The sequence below is a fragment of the Malus sylvestris genome, chromosome 16, assembly GCF_916048215.2.
Source record: "Malus sylvestris chromosome 16, drMalSylv7.2, whole genome shotgun sequence".
NCBI classification, from domain to species: domain Eukaryota; kingdom Viridiplantae; phylum Streptophyta; class Magnoliopsida; order Rosales; family Rosaceae; genus Malus; species Malus sylvestris.
In genome coordinates, this window is record NC_062275.1 from 4,262,474 (window position 1) to 4,290,170 (window position 27,697).

The following is a 27,697-nucleotide window of genomic DNA, read 5'->3' on the forward strand; positions in this document are numbered from 1 at the left end:
TTGTTATTAATTATCCTTCCATTTTTATATTTAATTCAATTATTGTGTATGAGAAATGTGTTAAGCCCATTTTAAAGCTACGTGGCCTTTTCTCTGTTACTTGCGCAACGTTTCAGCAAATCCTTAGGCCCAGCCACTTGATGGAAATAAAACTAGTACTCGAAATTCTACATCCTCCTTAATAAGATGCATCTCATCAGCTCAGTAGGCTATACATTCCAGAATTCAATCAAAATAATAAGGTTCAAAAGGGGCATTAGAATATGTAAATTTCCACTATATCTCTTCAATTCTACCTTATTCCATCTTATTTTCATCTATAAATGTTGTTTGATGTGCGGAACCGTCTTTCATCCAAACCATGTGCAGCCAACAATCAATGAAGTCGGAAATCGGCTAGTTATCTAAATTTTATGAACCTAATACGATGATGTAGCTCGCACTCCTCCTAGAGACCGTAGTTTTACACCAATGCGGAATGTTAGGGCTCTAATGATTAGAGAAACGAATTTGTACCAGGAGAGTGCTTTTTACTCAACCTTTCTCACCTCATACACACCCCAGTAGTTTCATAGTTGTTCGATTGAACAACTAAAGTAAAAATCGACGATCATGATCAACAAGAACTGTGCAAGATAAAAAAGGACGTGCTAAAACCACTATCCTTTGTACTACTATCAAAATACATTTTTATCGATAGCCTACTAAAAATATAGGGCTCGTTTGTTTAACCGGTAAAGATTATGATTGGGTTATTTATTCCGAATCCAAATTTGTTCAAATTAAGTGTTATTTAAGAACTGTATCAATTAAAATTACACATTTACTAACAAAGCTTATTATCCGAATTATTTCTTATAATTAGTGGAAGCCAAGTCCATCCTATACAACAAACACTACTATATAGTACATAATTAACCATGCCTTTATACGTGTCGTGTTTGAGTTTATTTATGTTTGTGTCATCGTTTTATGTAAACTCATAGGTCACTTGACACATAGAACAATATAAAGTTGGAAATATATTTACTTAATATAATATTAGCTGAACAATGTTATTTTGTCTAAATCGTTTTGATAGTGGAATACGCTACTTACATTTGAAAATTATTGAAAGTTGACAATAAATAAGAAGAAATATATAGTAATTCGTAGTTAATATCATGATACTAGTACAATAATCTTGTGTCGTTTTATGTCAAATTCTATAGAGAAGAATTTAATATAAAGTTACATAATATCTAGAAAACTCTACAATACAAGTAAATCCAATCCATGCCATAAAGGCCTTTCTCGCAATTAACCATTTGTAGGTATGACAGAAAGTGTGGATTTGGTAATATGACGTCATAAATTGTACGCCGGACTATGAATGACTGATACATGGTCATTTTCCACTTCAGCGAATCAGAAAGAAGAAAGAAACTGAAAACCGATGAGTCGCGGGGCCCATACCCGAATCTATCTCCCCCTCCTGCCGATGGCGTCATCCTGTGGGGCCACCGCACTCATTATAGGCCACTCCTGCGAGTACGATTATCATTCTTTATGTCCTTCCAAATTTTTATTTCTTTTATAAAATTAAAAAAAAAAAAAACAACTGGTGACAAGTCACGAAGGCATTTCAGCCTTTCTATGACCACAAGTCTGGCTTACAAACCAACAGCGAGTTTCGAACCCGAGATCTCCAGTTTTTTATTTTAAGAAAGCCTCGTAATCTACCATTTACCACTGGATCACCAGCTTTTGATTCTTCCAAATTTTTATTTAATTTCTTTATAAAATCCCTTTTTATTGCATATCTCGCCAATTTAGCCATTTCTAACCCAAGAAGGTTTTAAACCAACTGATCTTGTGTGTGCGTGTTTGTTTTTTATTTCGTCTTAAAACTCTGATATTTGAGAGCATCGTTAATTATACTCTCTATTTTATAGTCTTTAAGAATTAATTAATTATTATCATTTAATACTATAATTTAGTAGTATTCATCTTCACTTATTAGTCAGAAATTTTATGTTCGATTCTCGTCAAAGGCAAGTTTAAACAATATTATTGTTAGCTCATTGTGAGGCTAAGCCCACTCTATCTTTCTTAGTGCTGATAATACTTTTTGTTAAAAAAAAAATTAATTGTTTAAAATAATATGAAAACAATTAACATTAATTATAAGCTCTTTACAAGCGTATTTTCCTTTTTTGTATTTAAGAGCTCCTGAATATTTGTCTTGGACGTGGATCGGTAAGGAGCCCATTAGAAATGCTTTGAGACTCTTATTATTTTGAACAATATTTAAATATTTAGACACACAAAATTGATAAATTTGTGGTAACAATGTTTTAAGTGAAAACACCATCCATTAGTAGGGCCCACCTACATTAGTAGTGGTCTTTTTTTGTATGTCCAAATAATTTAATAGTTTTAACCAAAATTTACTTAATCCATGTTTGACAACAAAAAAAAAAAAAAAAAAACCAATTGAGTACGTTTGGCATATGTTTTTTTTTTCCTTAAATGAGAATGTTCTAAAAATCTCCGCCTAGCGTCGCCTAGGTCCCGTCTAGCACCGCCTAGGTCCCGTCTAGCACCGCCTAGGCGCTAGACGGCTGACAACTACTCCGATTAATGCCTATGTGTTTGAAAATTAAGATAGGGCACCTAGACTTGCTGAGACGTCTGCCTATACCACCTAGGCACCTAGGTTGCGACTCACTTAGATAGAAAACATATAACTTTCATTTTGCATTTATTTTTTTTCAATAAATTGTATGAGACTTGTTGAATACTTAAATGAACACACATTATATGCTTGTTCTCTATATTTTCATTATGTTCAAATACTTCATAATCTATATGTCATTCTATTTTGTAATTTATGATAAAATTATTTACATATTTTAAGTATAAATAGACACTTATTTACACGAAATATAATAGATTTACTTATATCCGGCTAGTCCGCCTAGGCACGAGGCCCCCCACCGCCCACCGCTCGACTAGCGCTTAGCGTCTTTTAGAACCTTATGTTCCACAAGGGATAGTAAACGTCTTGATTTCATCTTGTCTCATATCTAGACTACACTCGGATGTTTTAGTATATAAGTTGTTATTTATTATTCTTTTATAAAAGCAGACATTGGAGGCGAGGGAGTTCGATGTTGAGATTTCGAGTATAAAGACACAAGCTATGTCTTAATTGCTTGGGCTACAAACCTTTTGCAATTTTTTTTATTTTTGAACAATTGATATTATCTACATTAAAGAGTGAAAGAGTTTGCTAAGCCTCACAATGGGCTAGCAGTAATGTGGTTCAAATTCGTTTTTGGTGAGAATCTAACCTAAGACCTCTCACTTATAAGTGAAGATGAATACTACTAAAACGTTAAGTGACAACTCTTTGCAAAATATAACATTTTAATATGGACAATTAATATAATTTTGTCACTCTCGTCAATTGTCAATTAAGATGTTCATGAGTATCTGCAAACTCTTTGCAAAATTTTACATTTGAAATGCCTTAATTTTGATTCTTATGAACAACGAGTTCCATATTTAATTACAACTAAAACATTATGTGGCTTAGCCAATAACCAGCTCTCTCACTATCATTAATTGTATGGAAAGGGAAAAAAAACACCATACACCAACATTGCAACTCTTTTTCTTAGAGCAGTTCCACCGGAGCAAAAAGAGGCCAGCACCCAGTGGAAAAAACAGGCTGGGACTCAGCCAATCCACTCTAGCCCGTGTGTTTGCCTGGCACCCAGCCCAAGCTGGTCTCCAAGCCAGCCCAGAATTGACAGACCTTGGGATTGGCCTATCTGACGCCAGCGTGACATCAGCCACCTTGGGATTGGCCTGTCTCGTTTCGGGGGGTTAATGATTTCGCACACCGCCAACAGCGCTGCGCCCAGTCCATCCACGACGCTGGCCGAGGGGAAATATTCCAGCTTCAAAGACGGCGCATTTCTTTCCGTGGTGGTCTCCAGCTTGAACGCTACTGCCTCGTCCTTCAAAAGCTTGCCTCAGAAGTTGAGGGTCTGGACCAAGTCGAGAATCTGGACCCTCTGGGAGACGATCTGGTGAGAAGTGAGCAGCTTGGCCACGGAGGGATATGACAACGATGAGGAGAGAGGGGTGGAGAGGTATCTCTGCGGCTGCTCCATGAGGATTTTGAGAGAACAAGAGGAAGGCAGATCGGAAGGAGCAGTGAGGAAGGGAGAGTTATAGGGAACCTGACTTATCCTTCTTTTTTTTTTAATAAAATTATTATTTTTATTATTTTATAATAAAAAATAATAATAGTTTAATAAAATTGACCAGGCTATTTTTTTTGTTAGGGATGGAGATACTTTGGCCTATTACTGTTTATTGGGGTCTATTACTGTTCACTTGAGTGGATAAATGGGCTGGGTGCTGGCACAAAGTCCTTAGGGGTGGACTTGCTCTTATATGACAACCCTTGTGATGACATACAATCCGTTGGTATGAAAGGTGTTCAATGGTAGAAGGGAAATCCCGAGAACCCTAGATAGGGTAATGTCAGGGATAGCAAAATTTTAAACTAAATTTACAAATTAATTTATATGTTACCAATAGGAAATAAGCACATTAGTCAACGCTTAAATAATAATTCAATTATCAACAACCACATCATTTGGTTTGTAAATATGGTTTAAAAAATTTAGCCTCCTTAACTTGCTCTAACCTTTGGCAAATTCCGGCTAGGGTTTGACATTGGGTTAGTGGGCTAGCCCACTGGTGCAAGTGGACGCGCCCAATAGAACCAAGCCGCACCAACTTTCACTTGCCCAGTGCCACCAAACGCTCGTTGTGCTAACAGTGAAGGGCCCCACACATGTGGGTCATGTCGGCCACAATAATATGCCCAACGACTCTTTAATGAATTGAACAGTGCTGGATATTGGACTGTTGGTTGATCCAACGGTCCATATTGAAATGTATTTAAATTTTAGTTTTATATTTATAAATTCATTGAATCCAACGGCTGATATCTAATATGATCAAATCTCACAGTAAAAAAAAAAAATCTAATAGCCCAAAATTAAATCCAACCGCTAAAACATTGAAAACTTAGACCAATATACTTTTATGGTGGCAGTTTATTGATTTTTCAATATTTATTGGAATCTAAATATTTTTAGGTTAAAATATTCATAAAATTAAATTAAGATAGCCTACATAAAAAAATTAGCCTAAATTCATTTTTCAACAATCTCGGACTATAAATTTAACCTAAAATGGTTGAAGTAGAAAAAAAACTATTTCTGGGTTAAAGATTTTAACCCAAAGATTGAAGATGGATTGAGGATGTCTAAACAGGACAAATTCAATGATCACAATTGGGATCTATGTCATCACAAAAAAGGCTACATATGAGTTAAAGAATGTATTAGTTAGCGTGTCCAAATGGTTTCAATTCCTTTATATTTGTTCTCAAACAAAAATAAAAGACAATAAAGGAAAAGGAGAAGAAAAACAAATTAAGAAAAATATTTTGTGGTTTCAAAATAAACTTCAAAAATATCAAATATATTTTTTTAGACTCTACTTCTCGGAATGATGTATTATCCTTATTTAATTAAAAAAAACTAATGAAAATGACTTAAAAACTTTGAGTTTTAACGATAAGGACAAAATAAATGGTAAAGTGAATAGTACCGTAATTGACTTTTTAGTGTAAAAATGTGGTTTTTCGTTAAAGTGAACAGTACCAGGGTGCTTTTCGTTAAAGTTCCCATAATATCTTCTTACCCAACTCTCATTTCTCTCTCATTTCTCGCATTTTTTTCTTCCGTTTTCGCTTCGACTACAAAAAACTAAATTAGAAAAAAATTGTTTTACCAAACATACCCCATTTCTCCACCTCACATTTCACCATTCAAATCATAGAGGGAAGCCTGCTCCTATATTAATTCTTTTTCTTTTTAATCTGAATTTCATAATCACCTCAAAAGCTTTAAACCAGAAAATCAAGAAGGAAGATCAGTTCAGTTTGAATCTCCCTTTGTAGTTTAGATTCGATTAAATCATTAGAAGATATTTCGAATCAAGAAAGAAAATCGATCTTTAATTTGTCGCGAGCGCACCAAGAGTATGTAGAAATGGTGAGCAAGGGATACTCGATGGCGGCAATTCTATGGGTGGCGCTGTTGGTGGTGTTCTTGGTTTTCCATTTTAATCTCTTATACAAGTTGAGATTTTACTCAGAAAACTCTCATTTGGTTGCAACTAGGACTACATCACCCGGTATTTGCCTTGTCACTCACGCACGATAATTTTAAATGTGTTTGTTCTTGTCTTTGTATTTTTTTTCTTCCCTTTTCTTTCTTCTTTGCCTCTTTATTTCTTCTGTTATTTTTGTCGGATTAAAGATAGTAGTAGTCAGTCACAACATAACAAGGAAGGAATCAAATGTCAATTCCCCACTGACTCTTTAGCCCTTCCATTGTAGGCCGGAAAACAGTGAGCGTGAACTCATATAAGAATCATATTTTTACAGTAGTTCGGCAAATTTGAGTATGATACAAATATATTGAACTCATAAGTGTGATATCAATATATTGAACTCACATTAGTGCAGCAATACCATTACAAGTAACAAACTCAGGTTTTCTAAATCTTATATATAGGCATCAGACTAAGGGCTGGTTTGGTATTTCTGTGCTTTGAAAAAAAACTGCTGTGAGAATAAGCGACTGTGAAATAAATCAGCAGAGTGTTTGGTAAACTTTTTTTGTAAAAGTGCTTTTGGAAGAAAAAAAAACAGTCTAATAGTGGGTATTTTCATTAAAGGAGCACTGTAGCTCTGTTTGCTTTTAAAAAAAAAGCCAGTTTTCCAAAGCTGCAAATAGCAGCTTCAACTTTTTCCTTTGATTTCATCTTATTCTCACAGCAGCTTCCAAAATAAGCCTTTTTTTCAGTTTACCAAACACCTAAAACCCTCACAGCTTTTTTTCATGGGTGCTTTTTTTTTAAGCACCTCACTCCCAAACCACCCCTAACTCAAACTATTGTGAAAGACCTTATTGTTAATACTTCAATGCATTTGAATAACTAAGGGTTCATTTGGATGTGCCTCTAAAATGATTGAAACCGTTTTTGAAACCAATCCTTAGTAAAAATGCAAGTTAATTATGAAATAACATTTAAAGTGCCTCCTGGAAGAAATATATAACTGGTGCTTCTTGTAGAAAGCACTTTAAATGCTTTTGGAACCGAAAAATATTTTCTCTAAAAGTACTTTTAGTAATTTTAAAAACATATCCAAACAAGCCTTAATAGTATAGTCTGACTCAGACTGCTCCATTACGCTATTTTCAAATATAAGTCTTCGCTTATCACAGCACGAGAAAAATTAGTCACTCGTCTCTAGCAATTTTCGTCATGAACATATGATTGTCTTAATCATGTTTGAGAGGTCTTTTTACTTCCTATATTATTTTAAATTATATATTTCATTAATGGTGTTTCTTTTATAACAAATCTGATCTAATTAGTGGAATTATTAGTATTTACGGTTTGGAAAATTTGAGTATGATACAAATATATTGAACTCATGAGTGTGATATTAATATATTGAACTCATATTAGTGCAACAATACTATTACAGGTAACAAACTCAGGTTTTCTAAGTCTTATATATAGGCATCAGATTCACTCAAACTACTATGAAAGACCTTAGTGTTAATACTTCATTGTATTTGAATAACTAAGAGCTCATTTGGATGTGCATATAAAATGATTGAAATCGTTTTTTGTAAAAATATTTTTGGAACCAATTATTAGTAAAAATACAAGTAAATTTTGAAAAAACACTTAAATGCTCCCTGAAAGAAACATATAACTGGTGCTTCTTGCATAAAGCACTTTAAGTGCTTTTGGAACCGAAAAATATTTTTTCTAAAAACGCTTTAAGTAATTTTAAAAATACATCCAAACAAACCTTAATAGTATAGTCTGACTCAAATTGCTCCATTACGCTCTTTTCAAACATAAGTCTTCGCTAATCACAACACGAGAAAAATTAGTCACTCGTCTCTAGCAATTTTCGTCATGAACATATGATTGTCTTAATCATGTTTGAAAAGTTTTGTTTTCTTCCTATATCTGAATTAATTTTAAATTATATATTTCATTAATGGTGTTTCTTTTATTACAAATTGGATCTAATTAATGGAATTATTAGTTTTTTTTGTTTTGGGTAAAAAATTAGTGGAATTATTGATAAACTAATAACTAATGCGTTTTTCCTACAATTAATTTAATTTATGATTGCAGAAATATTCCAAAAATTGGGATCCAAATCAATTAGCGAGCGGGACGCAATGATCAAGTGCACCCGTTCTCACAAGTACTACGACTACTGTTTCATCGACGGTCCAGTAGTTTTGGACCCCACCACCTCAACATTCTATGCAGCGGACCCCACCGGCCCAACCTTGGTGGAAAAAATCAAGCCCTACCCACGAAAATTTGAGAATTCAACAATGTCCCGAATCAAAGAGCTCTCTCATCTCAGGCCCACCAGGCCCAAAGTCCCAGGTCCAACACACTGGCCCGGCCCTTGTATTCAGTGCCGGCGGGTACACCGGCAACATGTTCCATGATTTCAATGATGGGTTCATCCCAATCTTCATCATCGTCCATTCGATCCTCCACTATCAGGCGCCCATCCTTGTGATATCGGAAGCACGCGATCGGTGGGTTAGTAGGTATGCAGATTTACTGAAGATTTTTAGCAAGCACACGATCATAAACCTCGATAATGATACCGCCACCCATTGTTTTACTTCTGCCAGCGTGGGGCTTATATCTCACGGACTTGTCACCATAAACCCTACGTTGTTACACTACCCTAAAACGATGGTACATTTCCATGCGATCCTGGACAAAGCCTTCGGAAAACACCGCCGCGATTGTCAGTGGCGAAGCCACGTGAGGGCGAGGAGTGGCGACCGCCACTCCCCTCACCGGAAAATAGGACTGGATTTCTGGGTCCGCCCCTCCTCTCGTCGGAAAATAAGGCTAGGAGCGTGTAGCCGCCCCTCTCGTTAGTCGGAAAACCTGTAAGAATGTTCTGCAACTTTTGTTGCTCCCATAGGCGGACACACGTTATGGAAAAAAGTGGGAAGTTGCCCATCCGGCTCTCGAAAAACCCCTTCACCGAAGCCCATTTTACCCACCCAGACTGCCTGAAACCACCCCGTGAGGAAGGGCAAAACCCGAGCAGCAATAGCGGCCAGGTCAAGAGGAGGAAGAAGAAGCAATATTATAAAACAAATCCTAGCAAACGATGTCGTTTGGCTGAGCACTTAAAGTGGATGATGACGTTTTATTCAAATAGAACAAATCCTTTGACATTTATGGCTCACACGTCATTTGAACCCAAGCATCTCTAATTAATTTTTCATTCTTTTATTTATTTATTTATGTTTTATTTGTTTTTTTTTCCTTTTATGAACAAGGTATACTTATCTATTTTTTATATAAAACATTTATCATACTTATATAAAAATAATAACTATGCACATTGTTTGACTACTATAATACCTACAATTTGTAAGTGGTGTTTTGCATTAGTTGTTTAATTGATATAGAATTAGCGTAATATGCTTTTTATCTATTTTGTTTCTATTGTACAATTACGTAATGTACGTAACAATACTATAAAAAACAGTGTTTAAATCCTCCTTCAAATATTCAGGGTACAACGGATAGTCCTTATTTGAATATTTCCGGATAGTCTTTCTTCGAATATTTCAGTTACTCCAAATCCTCCTTCGAGTATTCCAGGTAGTTATGAACGATATTAATATTGTATATTATGTACAAAGATTTGGTTGTCTATATTTTTTATGAACCTTTTACGCTTTTAAATTTCGCCCCTCCTGCCAAAAATTCCTGGCTTCGCCACTGGCGATTGCAAACCTTGGACTTCCAGGCCACGCCTCGTCTTACTCATTCGAACCCTAGGCGTTGGCCGGGCGATCTTGAACCAAGACGATGCGAGGCGAGCAGCGGAGAAGGTTGGTTTTGAACTTGTGATTTTTGAGCCGACCTCTACAATTGACATGCACTTTGCGTACGATTTAATTAGTAAGAGCCACGCGATGGTGGGCGTGCATGGCGCGGCGCTTACGCACTTGTTGTTCATGAGGCCCGGCGCGGTGTTCATGCAGATTGTGCCTCTCGGCACCAACTGGCCGGCGAAGGTGTGCTATGAGAGTCCGGCTAGGGCTATGGGGCTGCAGTACATTGACTATAGGATTGATGTAGAGGAGAGTAGCTTGGTGCACAAGTATGGGAAGGATGACATTGCGGTGAAAGATCCGGCTGCTAAAATTGGTTCTGTTGATGTACAAAACCGAAGGTCTTGGAACAACGTAAATCCGACCGTGAATCTGCATAAAATGTAAATGACACAAGAGTTATCGTGGTTCACCCCAAGGTTTGGGCTACGTCCACACTGATTATGTATTTATTTGAGGGAATAGAGAGGGAGAGGGTGAAAGCTTCTGAGAGCTTCTGAGGATGAGAGAGGGGATCTCAGGCCTAGGAATTGGCCTCCGAGAGTGAGAGTGAGGCCCTCTCCTGAATGTAATGAGAGCTTCTCTTAGCCTTCTTAGGCTTGGCTCTTTGCCCCCCCTAGAATGAGGGGAGGAGTCCCCTTTTATAGAATAAGGGGCTCCTCCTCTTTTACAAAGTATGGGCTTTAGTGTGAGGCCCAAATACAAGGCCCAAGGCCCAAATATACGAGGCCCAATATATGGTACCAACAGGAGTCCCCCAAGTCTTCAGTCAAAGGAGTCTTTTGGCTGGAGACTTCAAATCCAATCCATGTACGGGCCGAAGTGGCTAGATGTCTTGAACCAGTATCAACCCAAGGTAATGCTCAACATAAAGCAATACTCGGCTAGAGGTATCACACGTTACGAGACTGCTCGGCTGGAGGCGATACTCGTTACGAGGCTGCTCGGCTAGAGGCTATGCTCGCGGCGAGGCGTTTGCTCGACTGGAGGCGATGCTCGTTGCGAGGCGGCTCGGTTAGAGGCTATGCTCGTTGCGAGGCGGCTCGGCTCGTGGTATTCCTCATTGCAAGTATCTACTTTATGTCGACATGCACTCAGTATGAGTTGATTCTCGACATGACTCGGGTCTGCTTGTCGGGTTCGCATATTGGGTCTATGTGTCGGATCCGCGGATCGGGTTCGCAAGTCGGATCTTTGAGTCGGGGCCATACGTAGGGTCATCGAGTTTGGGCTATATGTAGGGTCATCGAGTTGGGTCCGGGCACATAGGTGTCTCAATAAGCGAATGTCCGAGCAAGTGGGTGTCCGGTCAGACAAGAGATCACCATGAGCATGTGGCTCATCAGTCTATAAGTTGGTAGACTTCGTTAATCAGCAACAACGTTAATCAGTGGACCTAGTTGCTCAATAATTCCTGACAATAAATGACAGTATAAGTACGATTGTATAAATCAATAATGTGGAATTAATCATGTGATATCATTTATAATAATTATATTATTTAATCATGAGTCGTCATGATATAGAAATAATATAATCATTATTTTATAATGATTATTTTATAATAATTATTTTAATCATAATTATAAAAATAATAAAATATTCAAAGAAAAAGAATCTTATCCCATTTCACGATAGTTGCAGACCATATCATGATGATGACATATTCCGCATAAGCATCTGTAAGAAACTCGTGAAGAAAATAACACAGTCACCAGTCCCACCGAGTGCACTCTTCGACGCACGAGCTTTGCCACACTCGATATCTTGCCACATGGCGCGTTGCTCAGGCGAGTCGGGCCCAGGTTCAGATCTCTAACCAAGACTTCAGCGTTGCTTCGCTTTCCAAAGCCAGAAGAAGCACCGCGATTGAAATCAGATAGAGATTTGCGAGATCGACGGATATTCTCCGGCGACGGGAGCTCTTCACCCTTTCGGTCACCGAGAAGGTGAAGAACGAAGGTGAAATGAAGGCGGCGCTGGCGAAGGCGTTCGATCTCGGCAGAGATTGAGTTGCAGAGGTCCAAGAGCTTGACGTTGTGGTCCAAGTACCAAGCAAGCGAATCATCTAGAGGCGGCGCGACCTTGAGATCGGAGATGAGGTTTCTCGCTTCGGAGTGAGTCAAGGTGACAAAATCAACGGCCTGGAAAGCCATGACAAGCTGATGGACAGCGAATCGAGAGATTTCAGACGGCGGAGATGAGGTGTTACTACCCGTTTCTGAGACCCATCCGAGATTGCAGAATTGGCGGCAGAGATCAGAGATCAGATATCAGAACCTTGGTGTCGCTCACTGTTTTTCCTTCTAAGTAGGACTGCGACGTCGTATCGAGTTTCAGTCTGTTCCCTGCCATTGCTGGTCTAGCTAGAGAGAGAAACTGTGATTGCTGCTGTGCCGTTTTTCTGGGTGTCTGATCTCACAGAGGCGACGGGAGCTAGGAGTTGCGAAAAGGATCTCGTCCTCTTCGTTGGGGACGTGGACAGCGATCAGACGATGGAAAGATTGGGGTGCGGCGGAAGATTGGTGGGGCTGCGGAGCAGATGATGATGATGGTTGAGACGATAGAATCTCTTTCTTTTTCTTCTGGATCTTTTTTTGTTTTTGCTGAGGGATTAGATTAGAGAGAGAGACAGACAAAGTGTGTCTGTGTATCGAGAAGTGGGGTTTTTGTTTAGCTTCAATGTGTTTTCCAGAGAGAGATGAGTGATTTTGAGATCTGGATCTTTTCTGTTTCTGGGTTTTTGCAAATTTTTGCAGATTCACGATGGAGATGAAAAAATGAAAGAGAACCGACACAACTTTTCGTATCGTTCCCACAGACGGCGCCAAATGTTGATGTACAAAACCGAAGGTCTTGGAACAACGTAAATCCGACCGTGAATCTGCATAAAATGTAAATGACACAAGAGTTATCGTGGTTCACCCCAAGGTTTGGGCTACGTCCACACTGATTATGTATTTATTTGAGGGAATAGAGAGGGAGAGGGTGAAAGCTTCTGAGAGCTTCTGAGGATGAGAGAGGGGATCTCAGGCCTAGGAATTGGCCTCCGAGAGTGAGAGTGAGGCCCTCTCCTGAATGTAATGAGAGCTTCTCTTAGCCTTCTTAGGCTTGGCTCTTTGCCCCCCCCTAGAATGAGGGGAGGAGTCCCCTTTTATAGAATAAGGGGCTCCTCCTCTTTTACAAAGTATGGGCTTTAGTGTGAGGCCCAAATACAAGGCCCAAGGCCCAAATATACGAGGCCCAATATATGGTACCAACAGGTTCCAATTGGGATATCTTGACGAAGATATATTTGAAGGAGCAAGATGTTAAGTTGGATATGAATAGGTTTACTTGGTTTTTGAAGTCAGCTTATGGGAAGGCCAAGAGATTCATGGAGAAGGAAGGGTAGTGCCATTTCGTCAACTGTGTTGTTTTTCATTGCTCTTGATTGAGTTTTAAAAATTATTTCATCCCATACATTATGTATGATCGCGTTTAATAACTTGCAAAATTCGAAAAGAAGGTGATTTACGACACATAATATTTGATTGCATCATCAATAGAATTAAAATTGGTGAGAATACCGCAGATTAAATACAATAATATAAAATAGGGCAAACATAAATTAAGATATGGAACCAACCCAAGCGGGCAAATTAGCCAAAACACAAAAAAGTGGCCAAGCAATTTTTTGGTATATTCATAACACGATCACGTGAAATTACTTCACTCAAATTATGCCATTAGATATTTTTTTATTAATATATTATACTCTAGAAGTAGGACATATCAACTTTGTCGATTGCCTAATTATAATACGTGAAATAACGCACCATGTGAATTGTGTAACCGAAACCTATAAAAATTTCTCCAAAAAAAGGATGAGAAGGAACTTAACTAGTTAAGAGCATCTCCAACAGAAGCCCAATTGCTGTCTTTGGACCGATTTTGGTGCTCCAACGGTGAAAGAAAAGAAGGCGACTGGGTGAAAGGTAGGAGCGCAATGGGCTGCCCTGCCAATTGTTGCACGGGCTTGCACCCTTTTTTTTTTTTAGCACAACGATATATTTTACACTAAGGGGATGGGGAGTTCGGCTAAGCCACACAATGAGTAACCAATTTGGTATCGAATTTGCCATACACGAGATTCGAACCTAAGACCTCTCACTCACAAATGAAGAGGAATACCACCATATCATAGTACTGAGTGACTGCACCCTTTTAATTAACAGGAGGAAGATGGAAGGTCCCACCCATGTGACAGCCCAGCCTCCATTAGCATGGAACTGGATCCTCTCCGGATCCAAAGGATCTGAGCCAACTGAGCAATGCATCTAGGCCATTGAAATTTGATCAAATGGTTACAAACAAGGGTCCCCTCTAAAGTTATAATAATTGTAGCCGTTGGATCAAATTTTAATGACCCGGATGCTTTGCTCAATGGGCTCAGATCATTTTGGATCCGGAGAGGATCCAATTCCCATTAGCACAACCCAGTGTCTTGCGAACCGTTGAATTTCCAACCGCTCTTTTAGCTGAACAGTTGGATTTTCAACATTAAAAAAAATTGTAAATAATAAAAAAAAACCAAAAAATTCTAAAAAAAATGCAAATGTTTTTTAACAACACACTTAAATTAGACACAATTAAGAAACTTCAAGAGTTCAACCCTCTTCTCCATTTGCCTTTATTTTTAATTAATTATGGTTGTTTGTAATGCTATGCTTTGTTTTGTATTTAAAATTAAATTTTTAAAGTTGTCAGTTAGTATTACGGTCTAATAGTATTCCTCTTCACTTGTAAGTAAGATGTCTTAAGTTCGGTTCTCGCCAAAGACGAATTTGAACCACAATGTTGCTACCCCATTGTGAGGCTTACCCAACTCCTTCACCTCCTTAACGGGTGAAGATACTCTAATTAGTCAAGAGTTCATGTAGAAGGAAGGGTATTGATGATATTATCTTGATTTACTGGCAAAAGATGACAGCTGACGCTATGTTGTGTAACTGACTTGCATGCAACGCACTTCCAAGAAAATAAAAGATTTTTCATTAATTAGAAAAGAATCTAATTGGATTGCAAGCTTAAGCAAAGCTCCTCTTTGATTTAATTTTTTTTTCACTTTTTTTTTCGTTTCTTAACTTTGTATCCATAAATGTATCAACGTGTTTACGAATGTGTCATCTTTTTTCTCTTTCTCTCCCACATTGGCATTGTTCTCCCCAATCTTCTTCTACAATTTCAGAACCCTAACATCTCTCCCTCCCTCTCTCTCTCTCTCTCTCACTCATATTTTATCAGCATCCAAAAGCAGATTCAAAGTTCTGGTTGTTCTCCAGTGGTTCATGCCACCTACGTCGGCATCCTGTGAATATATATATATATATACATATATAGCTGCAGAAAACTGGTCACTTCGTTTTTGAAATAGCCATTGCCGGCAGCCAAGCCCCTTCCGCACAAGGAGGATGAAGAAGACAATTTCCTGCAGGGCTGCGACGGTGGCTTTGGCGGCCTTGTGTTTGTTTTTCATCGTGTTCGAAATCAGCGTCTCTTCAACCTCCAGATTTCTTAAATATGCTGCTACTACTACTACTACTACATATTCAGCCAAGACTCAAGGTACGAGAAATATTTTCAATCCCTCTGCTATTTTTTCATTTTTTATTTATTTATCAGAGTTAAATTATTCCGGCGTCAATTTTGCATGTCCTCCACTCGTGTATTAGCTATCTTATTTATTAAGAGCTCGTTTAGAAGTTTTTTTAAAAATGATTAAGAGCTTTGTTGTGAAAATGTTTTTGAGTTCAGTCATATTCTTTAAAAATGTATTTTAATCATTTTAAAAGCACTTGTAGACGACATAATATCATTGACCTTTACCACTCAATATCCTCACTGATTTTGATTCAAACTTTGATTTCAGAGGAAGGGAATCATGAAAAAACGAAACTGATCGATCAGCCAAACTCTCACCCTTCAGAATACTTGCAACTTCCTGTGAAAAGACGAATCATCTGCGACCGTACTGATGTACGCTATGATCTTTGTTCAATCAACGGTCCAACTGTCTTGGACCCACCCACCTCCACATTCTTCACTATGGGCTCGGCCCAACCCCCACAGGTGGAAAAAGTCCAGCCCTACCCTCGAAAGTTCGAAGGCTTCATAATGCCTCACATCAGGAACCTCACCCTCACTTCCGGCCCACAAAGCCCACCATGTAAAGTCCGGCACAGTGTTCCGGCCCTAGTATTCAGTGCGGGAGGGTACACCGGAAACTTCTTCCATGATTTCAACGACGGGTTCATTCCTCTCTTCATCACCGTCAACACAATCTTCCCTGATCAAGAGATCGTGATCGTGGTGTCCGAAGCTCCCAATTGGTGGCCTAGTAAGTATGCAGATCTACTAGCAATGTTCACCAAGTACTCTATCATTATCCTAAAAAATGCTACTACCACCCATTGTTTTCCTTCAGCCACCATAGGCCTCATCTCGCATGGTTTCATGACCATAAACCAAACTTTACTACCAAAACCAAAATCGTTCATGGATTTTCGGGTCCTCCTAGAAAAGGCCTATGGCCCAAAAGCCCAGCCCAAAGTCTTGACATCCAAGCCCACAAGGTCACGCCCGAGACTCGTGTTGGCCAACCGCGAAATGGCACACGGGCGCGTGATTATGAACCAAAAACAATTGATTAGGTTAATTAAGAAAGTGGGTTTTGAATTGATTGTGTTTAATCCCAAGAGGATGACCCAGTTGCATGAATCTTATGCGTTATTGAATTCGAGCCATGCTATGATCGGGGTCCATGGAGCCGCATTGACGCACTCTTTTTTTCTTCGACCCGGTTCTGTGTTTGTTCAAGTGGTTCCGATTGGGATTGAATGGGGTGCATATGCTTTTTTTGGGAGGATGGCTAGGTCTTTGGATTTGGAATATTCGGAGTATAAGATTGGTGTGAACGAGAGTAGCTTGGCCGACAAGTATGGGAAGGAAAATTTGTTGGTAAAGGACCCATTTGCCCTTCAGAAAACAGGTTGGCCACCTGAGGTTATGAACATTTACCTCAAGGAGCAAAACGTCAAACTGGATTTGGAAAGATTTAAGAGTTGTTTGAAGAAGGCTTATACAAAGGCTACCGGATTTATGGAGAAAAATGGTTAATTAGTTTTATTTTTTAAATTTTTTTCTGTCAAGGTATTAACTGCCCAGCTTGTATTTTTGTTTTCATCTGAAATAATATTTGATTGAGTGTTTAACAGATTTTGTTTTGAGACCACCACAAAAAATTAAAAAAAATAAAAGAAAAAGAAGAAGCTAGGAAACAAAAATAATTTAAAATCAAATTCCATAAAATCAGAAGGGCTACATCAAAGTTAATTGATTACTTACAACACAAAAGTTTACAGATGTTTGTTACTTTATTATTAACATTACGGTTTAGTGATATCTCTCTTCATTAAATGATTGATTTTACTTTTGATCCCGCGATACTACATGTTTTAAATTGTGTAAAACAGGTAGAAAGTTCTAAATACATAGATGATAGTCAATACTATTTACAACCCTATTTACTATAAGAAAAAAAAAACAACAATTTCACAGATAATTTAACTACAAATTACAAGGATAATCACATTCAAAACAAAAAAAAAAAATATGACAGTTACAATGAAGGTGTCATTAAATGAGGCAAAAATATGAGCAACACTGAAAACATGCTATTCGTCACGAAAACAGGTTCAAGAGTTACGTTTTCAGTCTTAGCCTCCCTAGTCTTCCTCCTCGACTACAAATAAAATCAATAACACAAAATTAAAAAATAATCAGAGTGTTCCGATATTTCCAATAAACCAGTCACTACTATCCACTCTGAAACGTTAACACTATGTTTGGATGAAGGAAATAAACTTGGAATTTAGATTAAAGTCATAATTTATAAATTGACATGCATCAATTCCCTTGTTTGAATTCATAAATATAGAAATTTAGAATTTATGCGTAGAAAAAAACTTGGAATTTGGGACCTTCAATTCCCAGTTTAAATTTCATGTAAATAGGTGTCAATTCCCAATTTCTATGATTGAGAGTTTAAAAATAACAAATTCCGTATTCAATTCCATTGTTTTTTTTTTGTTAACCAAACAAAAAAATTCACAAATTATAGGAAATAAAATCTCGTCGTTTTAATTTCCGTCATTTTAAAATTTCTTAATAATCTTAAATTTCTTCATCCAAACATAAGGTACCGTTTGGTACGTGGGACGGAATGGGACGGAACGGGACGAGCTGTTTCGTCCCACGTTTGGTGCACCCAAAAACTGTGGAACGGGTTGTCCCATGAGACGAAATTTGGCTGATTTTTCGTTCCACCTCTTTCCCTTGGAACGACCCGTTCCACATCCGTAGAACACAAATTTCTAACATTTTATGACAAAATTTCTCCTTATCTTTTTCAATATTTACATCATATGTTCCGTCCTCTTCCGTCCTGTCTTGTTCCGTCTCGTTCCGTCCCGTCTGCGTACCAAACAGTACCTAATGTAACGGATTTTCGTTTGCTCATAAACCAAGCCTATATCGAGAAGTCCAGTCACATAATCTTTACATCCGACCCCATAGACTCTCAACCAGTACTCGTGTGAGCAACCGCAAAAAGGCCCACATACACTCGGTGCGAACTAGGACCAAGTGACGGAGCCTGATGAAGGAGGTGGGATTTGATGTGAAAGTGTTTGTGCCCAACAACAAGGAATTGGATCCTCTCCTAAGCTTGGGCTCATGAGTCTCCTGACCAACACATAAGGGCTGTTGGATTTTAATCCAATGACTACAAATATGAGGACCTCTAAAAGTTATAATAATTGTAGACGTTTAATCGAAATCTATCGATCCTTGTGTGTTAGTCAGGAGGCTCCTGAGCCCAAGCTCAGGAGAGGATCCAATTCCCAACAACAAAACCCCACTGACTCTGCGCGGGGATCTGTTTTTGTGCAGGTGATTCCGGCAGGGCTAGATTGGGCGGCGCATGCTTTCTATGGGAAGGTGGCAAAGGATTGAAATTTGGAGTAAACGGGAGTAGATTGGTGGACAGGTATAGCAAGGACGATTTGTTATTAAAGGACCCATATGCCCTTCAGAAAAAGAAAAAAAACATAAAAATAGTTGGCCAACGGACATTATGGTCAGTTACTTGTGCCAACAACATGCCAAACTTGGTTTGACCAGGTTGGAGAGTTGTTCGGAGGAGATTTATGGAGTTGAATGGTTTGTACTGTAACTCTGCGTCTGGACAAAAGAAATGAACTTGGAATTCAAACGAAAGTTGAAACATTTATAGAAGGTAGAGGTGACAAATCAACATGTTTAGTTGCTAATGAGTACTCCTTAATATCCATCTAGTTTAATTTCGTTTTATACCATAACCACTATCAATCTCACATCTATATTATGAAGATATCAAATTCACTGATCTTAATGACTATACATTAACAACCTATAATAAGTTAATTTTCCACCTCTAATCGGAAGCAAGACGTGCAATTTGCAAGGTTTGTGCTTTAATTTTTGTTATATGTATCCCAAATCAGCACCTTCAAATGATTAGATGGTAATGATTTAAAATTTGAAAATCCTCACATTTTCGATTCCTATCTGTTTCTTTAAGCCAAAACGTATCGATGATTTCATGGGATCTTAAATCATTTGGTTAAACAGTAAAATAAACAATGTTCTTTCAGCACCCATCTGATATTCCATGGACCACATCGCAAATGACATTGTATTGTGCTGCGATGTGATTTCCTAACAACTTCTGTATATTATATATAAATATAATTGTATAATAATTAGCATGTTAAACGACCTTTTCTAAACAAATATCTTAACGTACAAAAGACTTGAAAGTCAATTGTTTGATTTGGAGAGGAAAGTTTCCAAATGATGACATTTCCAACAGTAGAAAGAAACAAAACTTGCTACTCTTACAATATTTTTTTCTTATATTTTTTTAATCAATTTTTAATAAAAATAAGACTTATATTTGTTGGTAGGTCTTATCTCTATTAGAGAGATAATACAAATATTATTTACATTAAAAACCTGCTACTTCAAGAAGAGATTTGTATGAAAATCTTTTTGCTCATCACTTTCAAGTGATGATGAATGTACCAGTCACCACTCCACTTTATTTATAGTTGGATAAATTTAAATTTCAAAATTTAAAATAATCCAACAGTAATAAATAGGGCGACGAGCATTACCGTTAAGAACGGTGAGCAAAAATACAGCCAAAAAGAAATCCTAAGGAAACTTTTTAAAAAATGGAATGACATTAAACTGTAAGTGGTAAATAATTTTAAAAAATTCTTACTTTGAAAGAGTCTTTTAAACATTTATCTGCACCAAAAATATAATATGTAGTTATCAATTTTGTAACCCTAACCATAATGTATTCAAATTTGGCAATTAGTCACCAATTTTTTTGGCCCCACTTGTGAATTTGTGGTTTACAAAAGCCAAAGCAGAAAACGTCTATTAAGCACTTTTTGGTTTTTGCTTGAGAATCCCATAACGTAACCAAATCCAAATCAAATCGCACCAGTGACCGCCATGGATGCCAAGCTCTTGCAAGCTTCAATTCCCAATGCTTCAGCCCACAACGCCTCAAGGCCTTCACTACCCACTCCCCATTTGGTCAACCACACCATTTTTAGCACCCCCAACGGTGTTTTCCGATCAAATCCCGGAAGAAAACTGCACCGTCCTCTCCAAGTTTCTTCTTTTGCTGCAACTTCTCCCATCAGGTAAAGACGATCGTTTTGACTTTAATGTTCTTCAATTTTTAATTTTTTTACATGGGTTGTTTAGTGTTATGTTACTGCTGATTGGGGTCGTTAAGAATTAGGTAAATTGTCATGGAAAATATATGGTTTTCTGAAAATAGAGTAAATTTGGATTGTATATGGTTTGCTGATTGCATAATGTTCTTGCATGGAAAGGTTGTTGTATAACGTGCACTGGAAGAGCATTTCCCGTTAGGATTTTAACAATCTAATCACATTTTAGACAAGTTTTCAAAGGGTTTTGAGGTTTAATTATTCACTAATTTTCTGTTGGGCTTATTGTAGCTCTTTCGAAATTTGTGCAATCTCTAGAGAAATCTACTTGTTGCATTTCCAAAACCAGTAATATTGTTGCAGTCCAACCCCTTTTGTTTTGTTTTTTTGGGAGTCCAACCCTTTGAGTTTACCAATATAGTTAAGTAGTTTGTTGTTTTGACTGCTAGAAAAGTCCAGTCTTGGTTCATTAAAGAGTAAATTGTAACTTAATTGGAGCAATCGTTCCTCAACTAAAAATTTATTACCATTAGTCCTTTAACTCATCAAAACGTGCAGCTATGGTCCCTCAACTAAAATTCAATTATCATTGGTCCCTCAACTTTAATCCAACTTGAGAAATGATTCCTCAACTCTAACCCAATCGGAGCAATGATCTCTCAACTTTAACCCAATTGTAGCAATAATCCTTCCAACATAACTCATTTTGATAAAATTCTGACGAAGTTGACGTAAATGATCATAGCTACACATTTTGATGAGTTGAGAGACCCCAATTGTAGAAATGGTCATTCCAACGTATCTTATTTTGACAAAATTTTGACGAAGTTGACAAAAAGGACTATAGCTACACGTTTTGATGAGACGATGGACCAATGATAATGGATTTTTAGTTGAGGGAGCTTGCTCCAATTTAATTTATCTACAAACTATGAATTAAATAACATTAGCTGACTCATTTGATACTCTTTGTCTGTCAGGTGAGGTGATTTTGTTATTTGTTTGTATTTGAGACTTGATTAGTCTATTATTATGCTTGACATCGAACGAGAAAATCGAGCTATTGTTACAATAAAATAGCTTGAGACTTGCAGCCAAGTGCTGCATGTTTTGTAAAATCATGTTAAGTTTCTCTTGGCAGCCGGAAATTTATCCGTGTGAACACATTTCTGCTGCAATTAACATACTTGATAAGATCATTACTCGTTCAAATGTGCCCAACGATGCCTATGTATCAGGAGGTTTTATGTAAAAGCGAATGAACTTACTATTTCTCAGTGAATCAACAATTTTTGGCAGCCTAACTTCTGACATCCATCTTCTTTTTCGTATAGGTATTCAAGTAAGAAAAGGGTGGATGAGAGCGAAATCTTAACTCTAGACAGTATAAGGCACTCTTTGATTCGACAAGAGGATAGCATAATATTTAGCCTTTTGGAAAGGACTCAGTATTGTTATAATGCAGACACATATGACCATGACACCTTCTCGATGGAAGGATTTCGTGGGTCACTGGTTGAGTTTATGGTCAGGGAAACTGAAAAACTCCATGCCCAGGTAATCTAAATGAGATATAAAAGATTAAAAGCAGCAAGCTCTTCCTGAAGAAGGGATCCCCTGTAATGATGTTGGAGATTTTCTTAACTACCTTTCGTTTTTGCAAGCCAGGTGGGGAGATACAAGAGCCCGGATGAACATCCTTTCTTCCCAGCACACTTACCTGAGCCAATGCTTCCTCCTTTGCAGTACCCTCAGGTAAATTCTGATACACAACATGATAATTACCCTTGTGTTTGTAAGTTTTTAAGTTCACTCGCATAATTCGGCTTGTTTTACTGTATGTTTTCTTAGTGATTTCTGACCTGCGTTTTCTCTGATAACGAAACTAGGTTTTGCATCCGCATGCCGATTCAATTAATATAAACAATAAGGTTTGGAATATGTACTTTAGAGATCTCCTTCCCAGATTAGTCAAAGCAGGAGACGATGGTAATTGTGGATCAGCTGCTGTTTGTGACACACTTTGTTTGCAGGTAAACCATTAAACCACTATTAACTGAAATTATTACAAACACACATATAATAGTTTATTAAGTTGTCACATTATACTAGTTTAGGGAGTTAAGTGTCGTATTATAGTTAAGAGGCTTGTTTTATTTGTTTTTCTGTTTCGTCTCCTTTTTTGTCTGGTTGTTTAGTTTGTGGCGTCCAAACAACAACAACAAAGCTTTATCCCACTAAGTGGGTCAGCTGTATGAATTCTAGAATGCCACTTTGCACCATATCTTCCATAAGCTCCAAGTACTCCATGTCTTTTTGTAAAGTCTTCCTAGGGCTTCCTCCTTGTTGAGTTTATTGAATTCTTCTCTTGCGAACCGATCTTTGAAATTTTGAGTTTGTGACAATTGTCTAGGATGTTTTTTTCGATGTTTTTGTTCCCTACACTGTTGTTTGAGTTGAATTACTAAAGGTTGACAAAACTTAAGAAAGAATGACTACTTTGCTGCAGTCTTCCTCTCTGAATTTTCAGTTAATATGCAAGTATTTGCAAAACTACTACTACGTTAGATGGGCTTGTTCGTAAGACTTTGCGTTGTTGTGTTAGATTCTACGTTAATCCTTTTAGAGCACCCTTATTTTTTTATCTCCTTCCAATGTTGGATGTTTGTCACAGGCGCTCTCGAAGAGAATTCACTATGGTAAATTCGTGGCAGAGGCAAAATTCCGTCAATCCCCTGCAGAATACGAGGCTGCCATTAGAGCACAAGTAAGCTTCCTCTTATATATGTTCCCTGATGATCATGTTTTTGCTTGATGGTTCATTATCTCACATATTGAAGTCGTTTTTTTTTTCTTGTGCCGGTGTGTGGTTCTTGCAGGACGGAAATCAACTGATGGCGCTGCTGACGTTTGAAACAGTTGAAGCAGCGATCAAGAGGAGAGTGGAGATGAAAACGAAAACGTATGGGCAGGAGGTTAAAATCCACGAAGGGGAAGATAATGCAGCTAACCCTGCATATAAAATCAAGCCACATTTGGTTGCCAGTCTCTATGGGGATTGGATCATGCCTCTCACAAAGCAAGTTCAGGTTGAATACCTCTTGAGAAGATTGGATTAAGTGAAAACAATCACAATTGTCCAATAAACCCATGATTTCATTTTGTTTAATTTATTAATACTTATGTAAGTTTTACGGAAGACTTTGCGCAAAACCGAGCGCAACAGTGTTCTAGAATTCATACAATTGACCCTACTTAATGGGATAAGATTTTGTTGTTGTGATACAAATGTGAAGACAATATTTACGAGTTGAGTTGTTATTTCGTAGACCTTTTAATCTTTTCATACGTGTCACTCGTTTGCTTTGGATTGCTGAATTAGTTTTTGAATGTGAAACTTCATTAAGAAAAAAAAATGGTCACGTGAGGAGAGACACATACGTTACAGTATGAACTCTGTAAGTTTTAGCTCGACTACATTCCCCAAACTAGGGTTTGAAAGGATATCATACATATATCCAAAGTTGTCATCTTTCAAATGGCCTGTAAATTACGCGATTTGTGATCCCCACCATGTGCAGAAGAGCCTTTAGCATCCAAAAGGGGAAGAAAACGAAGGAAAATAAGAAACAAAGAATGTGACTTCTAAGTCAAGTGATATTTTTTGTTACCTTATGGATTAAATGAGCACTTAATTATCACGAAAACATCACTTCACCTTCTAACTTTTCCATTGTATCAATTTCTTTACAAACTTTCACTTTGTGTCACATCCTTGTCCATTACTTCTTGACTTTTGCTCCATTATATTGACATTATTCTATGTTCACGTGATATTAATAATAAAAGAGCAAATTATAGCAATAGTTTCTTAATTCTTACTCAATTGAAGCAATAGTCCATCAACTAAAAATTCATTACCATTGATCTCTTAACTCATCAAAAGGTGCAGATATGGTCACTCAACTAAAAATTCATTACCATTGGTCCCTCAACTTTAATCCAACTAGAGAAATAGTCCCTCAATTTTAATCTAATTGGATAAATGGTCCCTCAACTTTAACCCAATTGTAGCAATGATCATTCCAACATAACTCGTTTTGACAAAATTACGACGAAGTTGACGAAAATGATCATAGCTACACGTTGCGATGAGTTGAAGGACCCCAATTGTAGCAATGGTTATTTCAACATAACTCATTTTGACCAAATTTTGACGAAAATGACCATAGCTACACATTTTGATGAGTTGAGGGATCAATGATAATGAATTTTTAGTTAAGGGACCAGTGCTTCAATATGATTGAAGTTGAGGGGCCGTTGTTGTAATTTACTCATAATAAAATGTACAACTGCAAGCCAACAAGGTTTTTCTTTTTACGATGGTTGGGGGAAAACGTCTATCTTACGTAGTTTTACCTTTGTTTTGCAATTTTAACTCAAATTCATGATCTTTTGATCACAAAAGAGTAATATCCATTACTCTAAGACTCATCTCCGACATGATATTAAGAATATGAATGAAAAATTGTTAGTACATTGAGTATTTTTTAAACAACAATTAACTAGTCAATATGTGAAACAAATGTACTGGAATAACGTGAGATACAAAGAAAAAGTCCTAAAAATTTAAATAACAACGGTGAAACTATACTTATGATACTACACTTTATCTTAGCCAAAAGAAGAAAAAAAAGTACACATACTCATGATATTACACTTAGATCTTAGCCAAAAGATCGAGGAAGATATACATACTTATTCTTGCGTTCCTAAATTAACTAAGAACGTAATTGTGCAAAGTTTTATAGATAGTTTTCTTATTATAATTATATTCCTCGTTGATTAAGATTTTCTCTCCCTTATTAGTATACTTACGAAACGTTTTCACTATCTCTCTACCGCACCATCTTTATAATTCCTTAGTAAAATAGGTCTACAATACTTACGATATTGTCTAACGGGTATGTTGATGAGCAAGCCTTAAAATAGTAAATAGTAAACTCTGTCTGTGGTTGTCGGTAAAAAAGCAAAAGAAAAGGGGCAATAAGAAGGGAAAGTTTGAACTTCTGAACCCATGAAAAGCAGTAAATCGGCGGCCGATTCATGTCGAAAGTACAGAAATACCCTTAACGTTGCTTCCCAAATGATTCGTCTTTATTGATAAGTGTGAGCTGGGGATGTTTGTCTCCATCCGACGGCTTCAGATTAACCGAGAGCAAAAAGGCTTTATATACTCATCGCTGCTCACTCACCACCACCACAACCACCACTGTACTCACCAGAGAGAGAGATAGAGAGAGAGAGAGAGAGCGGAGGAGAGAGAGTGAGAGAATGGAGAAAGCTCTGACTAAAGTGAACAGCTTGAAAGTTGGGAGCTTGTGGATCTCGAAGAAGGCCAAGGAAGAATTCTCCAACATCTCCGACGACCTCTCTGTATGTAACAGTAATCTTTCTGTTTGTTCTCTTACCCTTTTGCTTTTTCCCATGATTATGTTGTTGTTTTTGTTTTTGGTCGGTATTTGTGTAATGCGGCTTGAATCAAGTTTACCCAGTTCGTGATTTTCTGCTAATCTTGCTTTAGTCGATGGTAAATTGCAATTACCGGTGGATGGGATCTGATCTGTTAGGTTTTTAACCGTAAGAGAGTGAACTGGAAGATGGGTTTTGGGTGTAATCTGAATTTTATTTGCTGATTTGATTTGATTTTTGGTAAATTGTGTTGTGGAAATAAAAGTTAAGGACTTTAAAATTTTAAAATTGGGAATTAATAATCTTAGGTTATGGGTTAATCAATACACGTTCCTCCGCGGGAAGCCTTGTTAGCTTGGCGTCGCCCTTTTTAGAATAGAATATTGTCTGGTAAAAATATATAGAAATCAAGGGAATGAAGTTAGAATATAACTTGTTGACAGCAAACATTCTGCAGAAAAAAATAAGATTTTGTCCAAGTCTTTGTTCTTTCTTAATCAGATTGTTTGTTGTTGCAGACATTCTCGAATACCGTCGAGGAGAAGGCAAAATGGGTTTTCAACAAACTAAAAGGTGTGGAACAATATTTACCATAATATCATTAGTATGACTGAATTGCAGATGGATGCAATATTTGCAGTACATTACTTGCCAGTCAACAATCTGCCTTAAAAATAGTAATGCTTATTGTTCGAACGATGAGTTTTCTCTCTTGTTTGATTCACCTACAGGAAAGCCGCCGAAAAGCTTGCCAGATCTCCTTCGAGAGTACAACTTGCCACCGGGGCTGTTTCCGCAGAACATTACCTGTTATGAGTTTGACGAAACAAAATCCAAGCTCATTGTGTATATGCCCTCAGCATGTGAAGTTAGCTTCAAGGATTCCTCTGTTATGAGGTACGCGACACGGGTAAAGGCCATTCTTCTAAGGGGAAAGCTCACGGGGATAGAGGGAATGAAGACCAAGGTTCTGGTATGGGTTAAGGTCACTTGTGTAGTGGTTGAAAGTTCCAAGTCCGATAAGGTGTGGTTTACAGCTGGTGTTAAGAAGTCAAGACCAAAGGATGTCTACATAACACCACGTGACTCCGTGAAAGTAGAAGAATTCTGAGTTTAGAGTAAAGCGGCGTTTCTATTGCCATTAGTGGGAAGAAGATCTGAATTCTTGCTAGCTTTTTACTTAATAGGCATTTCTATGACTGCTTCTTTTTTGACAATGTCAAATGCAGAACACTGTTAAGTGGTTACTGGAAATTTCACATTTTGGCTATTGGATGAATGCAATTGCTTCGTTTTGCTTCCGTTTTCTGTTCGATGTGCATTCTGTTTTTCGCATATGATACA

General features: G+C 37.5%; 3 protein-coding genes and 1 pseudogene across 3 annotated transcripts; all 4 read left to right on the forward strand.

Annotated features, from left to right (window-relative positions):
* The first annotated feature begins 8,345 nt into the window (after positions 1 to 8,345).
* On the forward strand, positions 8,346 to 13,443 carry LOC126607803 (xylan glycosyltransferase MUCI21-like; annotated as a pseudogene).
* Positions 13,444 to 15,435: 1,992 nt separating this feature from the next.
* LOC126606609 (xylan glycosyltransferase MUCI21-like) lies at positions 15,436 to 17,304 on the forward strand. Its single transcript, XM_050273995.1, has 2 exons — positions 15,436 to 15,656; positions 15,961 to 17,304. The coding sequence occupies exons 1-2, from the start codon at positions 15,503 to 15,505 to the stop codon at positions 17,205 to 17,207; spliced, it is 1,401 nt and encodes a 466-aa protein (XP_050129952.1). The 5' UTR covers positions 15,436 to 15,502; the 3' UTR covers positions 17,208 to 17,304.
* Positions 17,305 to 20,571: 3,267 nt separating this feature from the next.
* On the forward strand, positions 20,572 to 24,202 carry LOC126606394 (chorismate mutase 3, chloroplastic-like). Its single transcript, XM_050273773.1, has 6 exons — positions 20,572 to 20,848; positions 22,216 to 22,438; positions 22,550 to 22,636; positions 22,771 to 22,914; positions 23,556 to 23,648; positions 23,761 to 24,202. The coding sequence occupies exons 1-6, from the start codon at positions 20,655 to 20,657 to the stop codon at positions 23,998 to 24,000; spliced, it is 981 nt and encodes a 326-aa protein (XP_050129730.1). The 5' UTR covers positions 20,572 to 20,654; the 3' UTR covers positions 24,001 to 24,202.
* A 1,863-nt stretch (positions 24,203 to 26,065) lies between these two features.
* Positions 26,066 to 27,654, forward strand: LOC126608025 (uncharacterized protein At5g01610). The gene is made up of 3 exons (XM_050275769.1): positions 26,066 to 26,317; positions 26,872 to 26,926; positions 27,085 to 27,654. Exons 1-3 carry the CDS (start codon positions 26,216 to 26,218, stop codon positions 27,462 to 27,464), a joined length of 537 nt encoding a protein of 178 aa, XP_050131726.1. The 5' UTR covers positions 26,066 to 26,215; the 3' UTR covers positions 27,465 to 27,654.
* The last annotated feature ends 43 nt before the right edge of the window (positions 27,655 to 27,697 follow it).

What these genes read in the sequence shown, in the direction of transcription:
- LOC126606609 (XM_050273995.1), top strand. Translation starts at nt 15,503, where the DNA reads ATGAAGAAGACAATTTCCTGCAGGGCTGCGACGGTGGCTTTGGCGGCC. An exon ending in ATATTCAGCCAAGACTCAAG is followed by an intron (nt 15,657 to 15,960) that starts GTACGAGAAATA and finishes CTTTGATTTCAG; the next exon opens with AGGAAGGGAATCATGAAAAA.
- LOC126606394 (XM_050273773.1), top strand. Translation starts at nt 20,655, where the DNA reads ATGGATGCCAAGCTCTTGCAAGCTTCAATTCCCAATGCTTCAGCCCAC. An exon ending in CTGAAAAACTCCATGCCCAG is followed by an intron (nt 22,439 to 22,549) that starts GTAATCTAAATG and finishes TTTGCAAGCCAG; the next exon opens with GTGGGGAGATACAAGAGCCC. An exon ending in GTGACACACTTTGTTTGCAG is followed by an intron (nt 22,915 to 23,555) that starts GTAAACCATTAA and finishes TGTTTGTCACAG; the next exon opens with GCGCTCTCGAAGAGAATTCA.
- LOC126608025 (XM_050275769.1), top strand. Translation starts at nt 26,216, where the DNA reads ATGGAGAAAGCTCTGACTAAAGTGAACAGCTTGAAAGTTGGGAGCTTG. An exon ending in ACATCTCCGACGACCTCTCT is followed by an intron (nt 26,318 to 26,871) that starts GTATGTAACAGT and finishes TTGTTGTTGCAG; the next exon opens with ACATTCTCGAATACCGTCGA. An exon ending in GGTTTTCAACAAACTAAAAG is followed by an intron (nt 26,927 to 27,084) that starts GTGTGGAACAAT and finishes ATTCACCTACAG; the next exon opens with GAAAGCCGCCGAAAAGCTTG.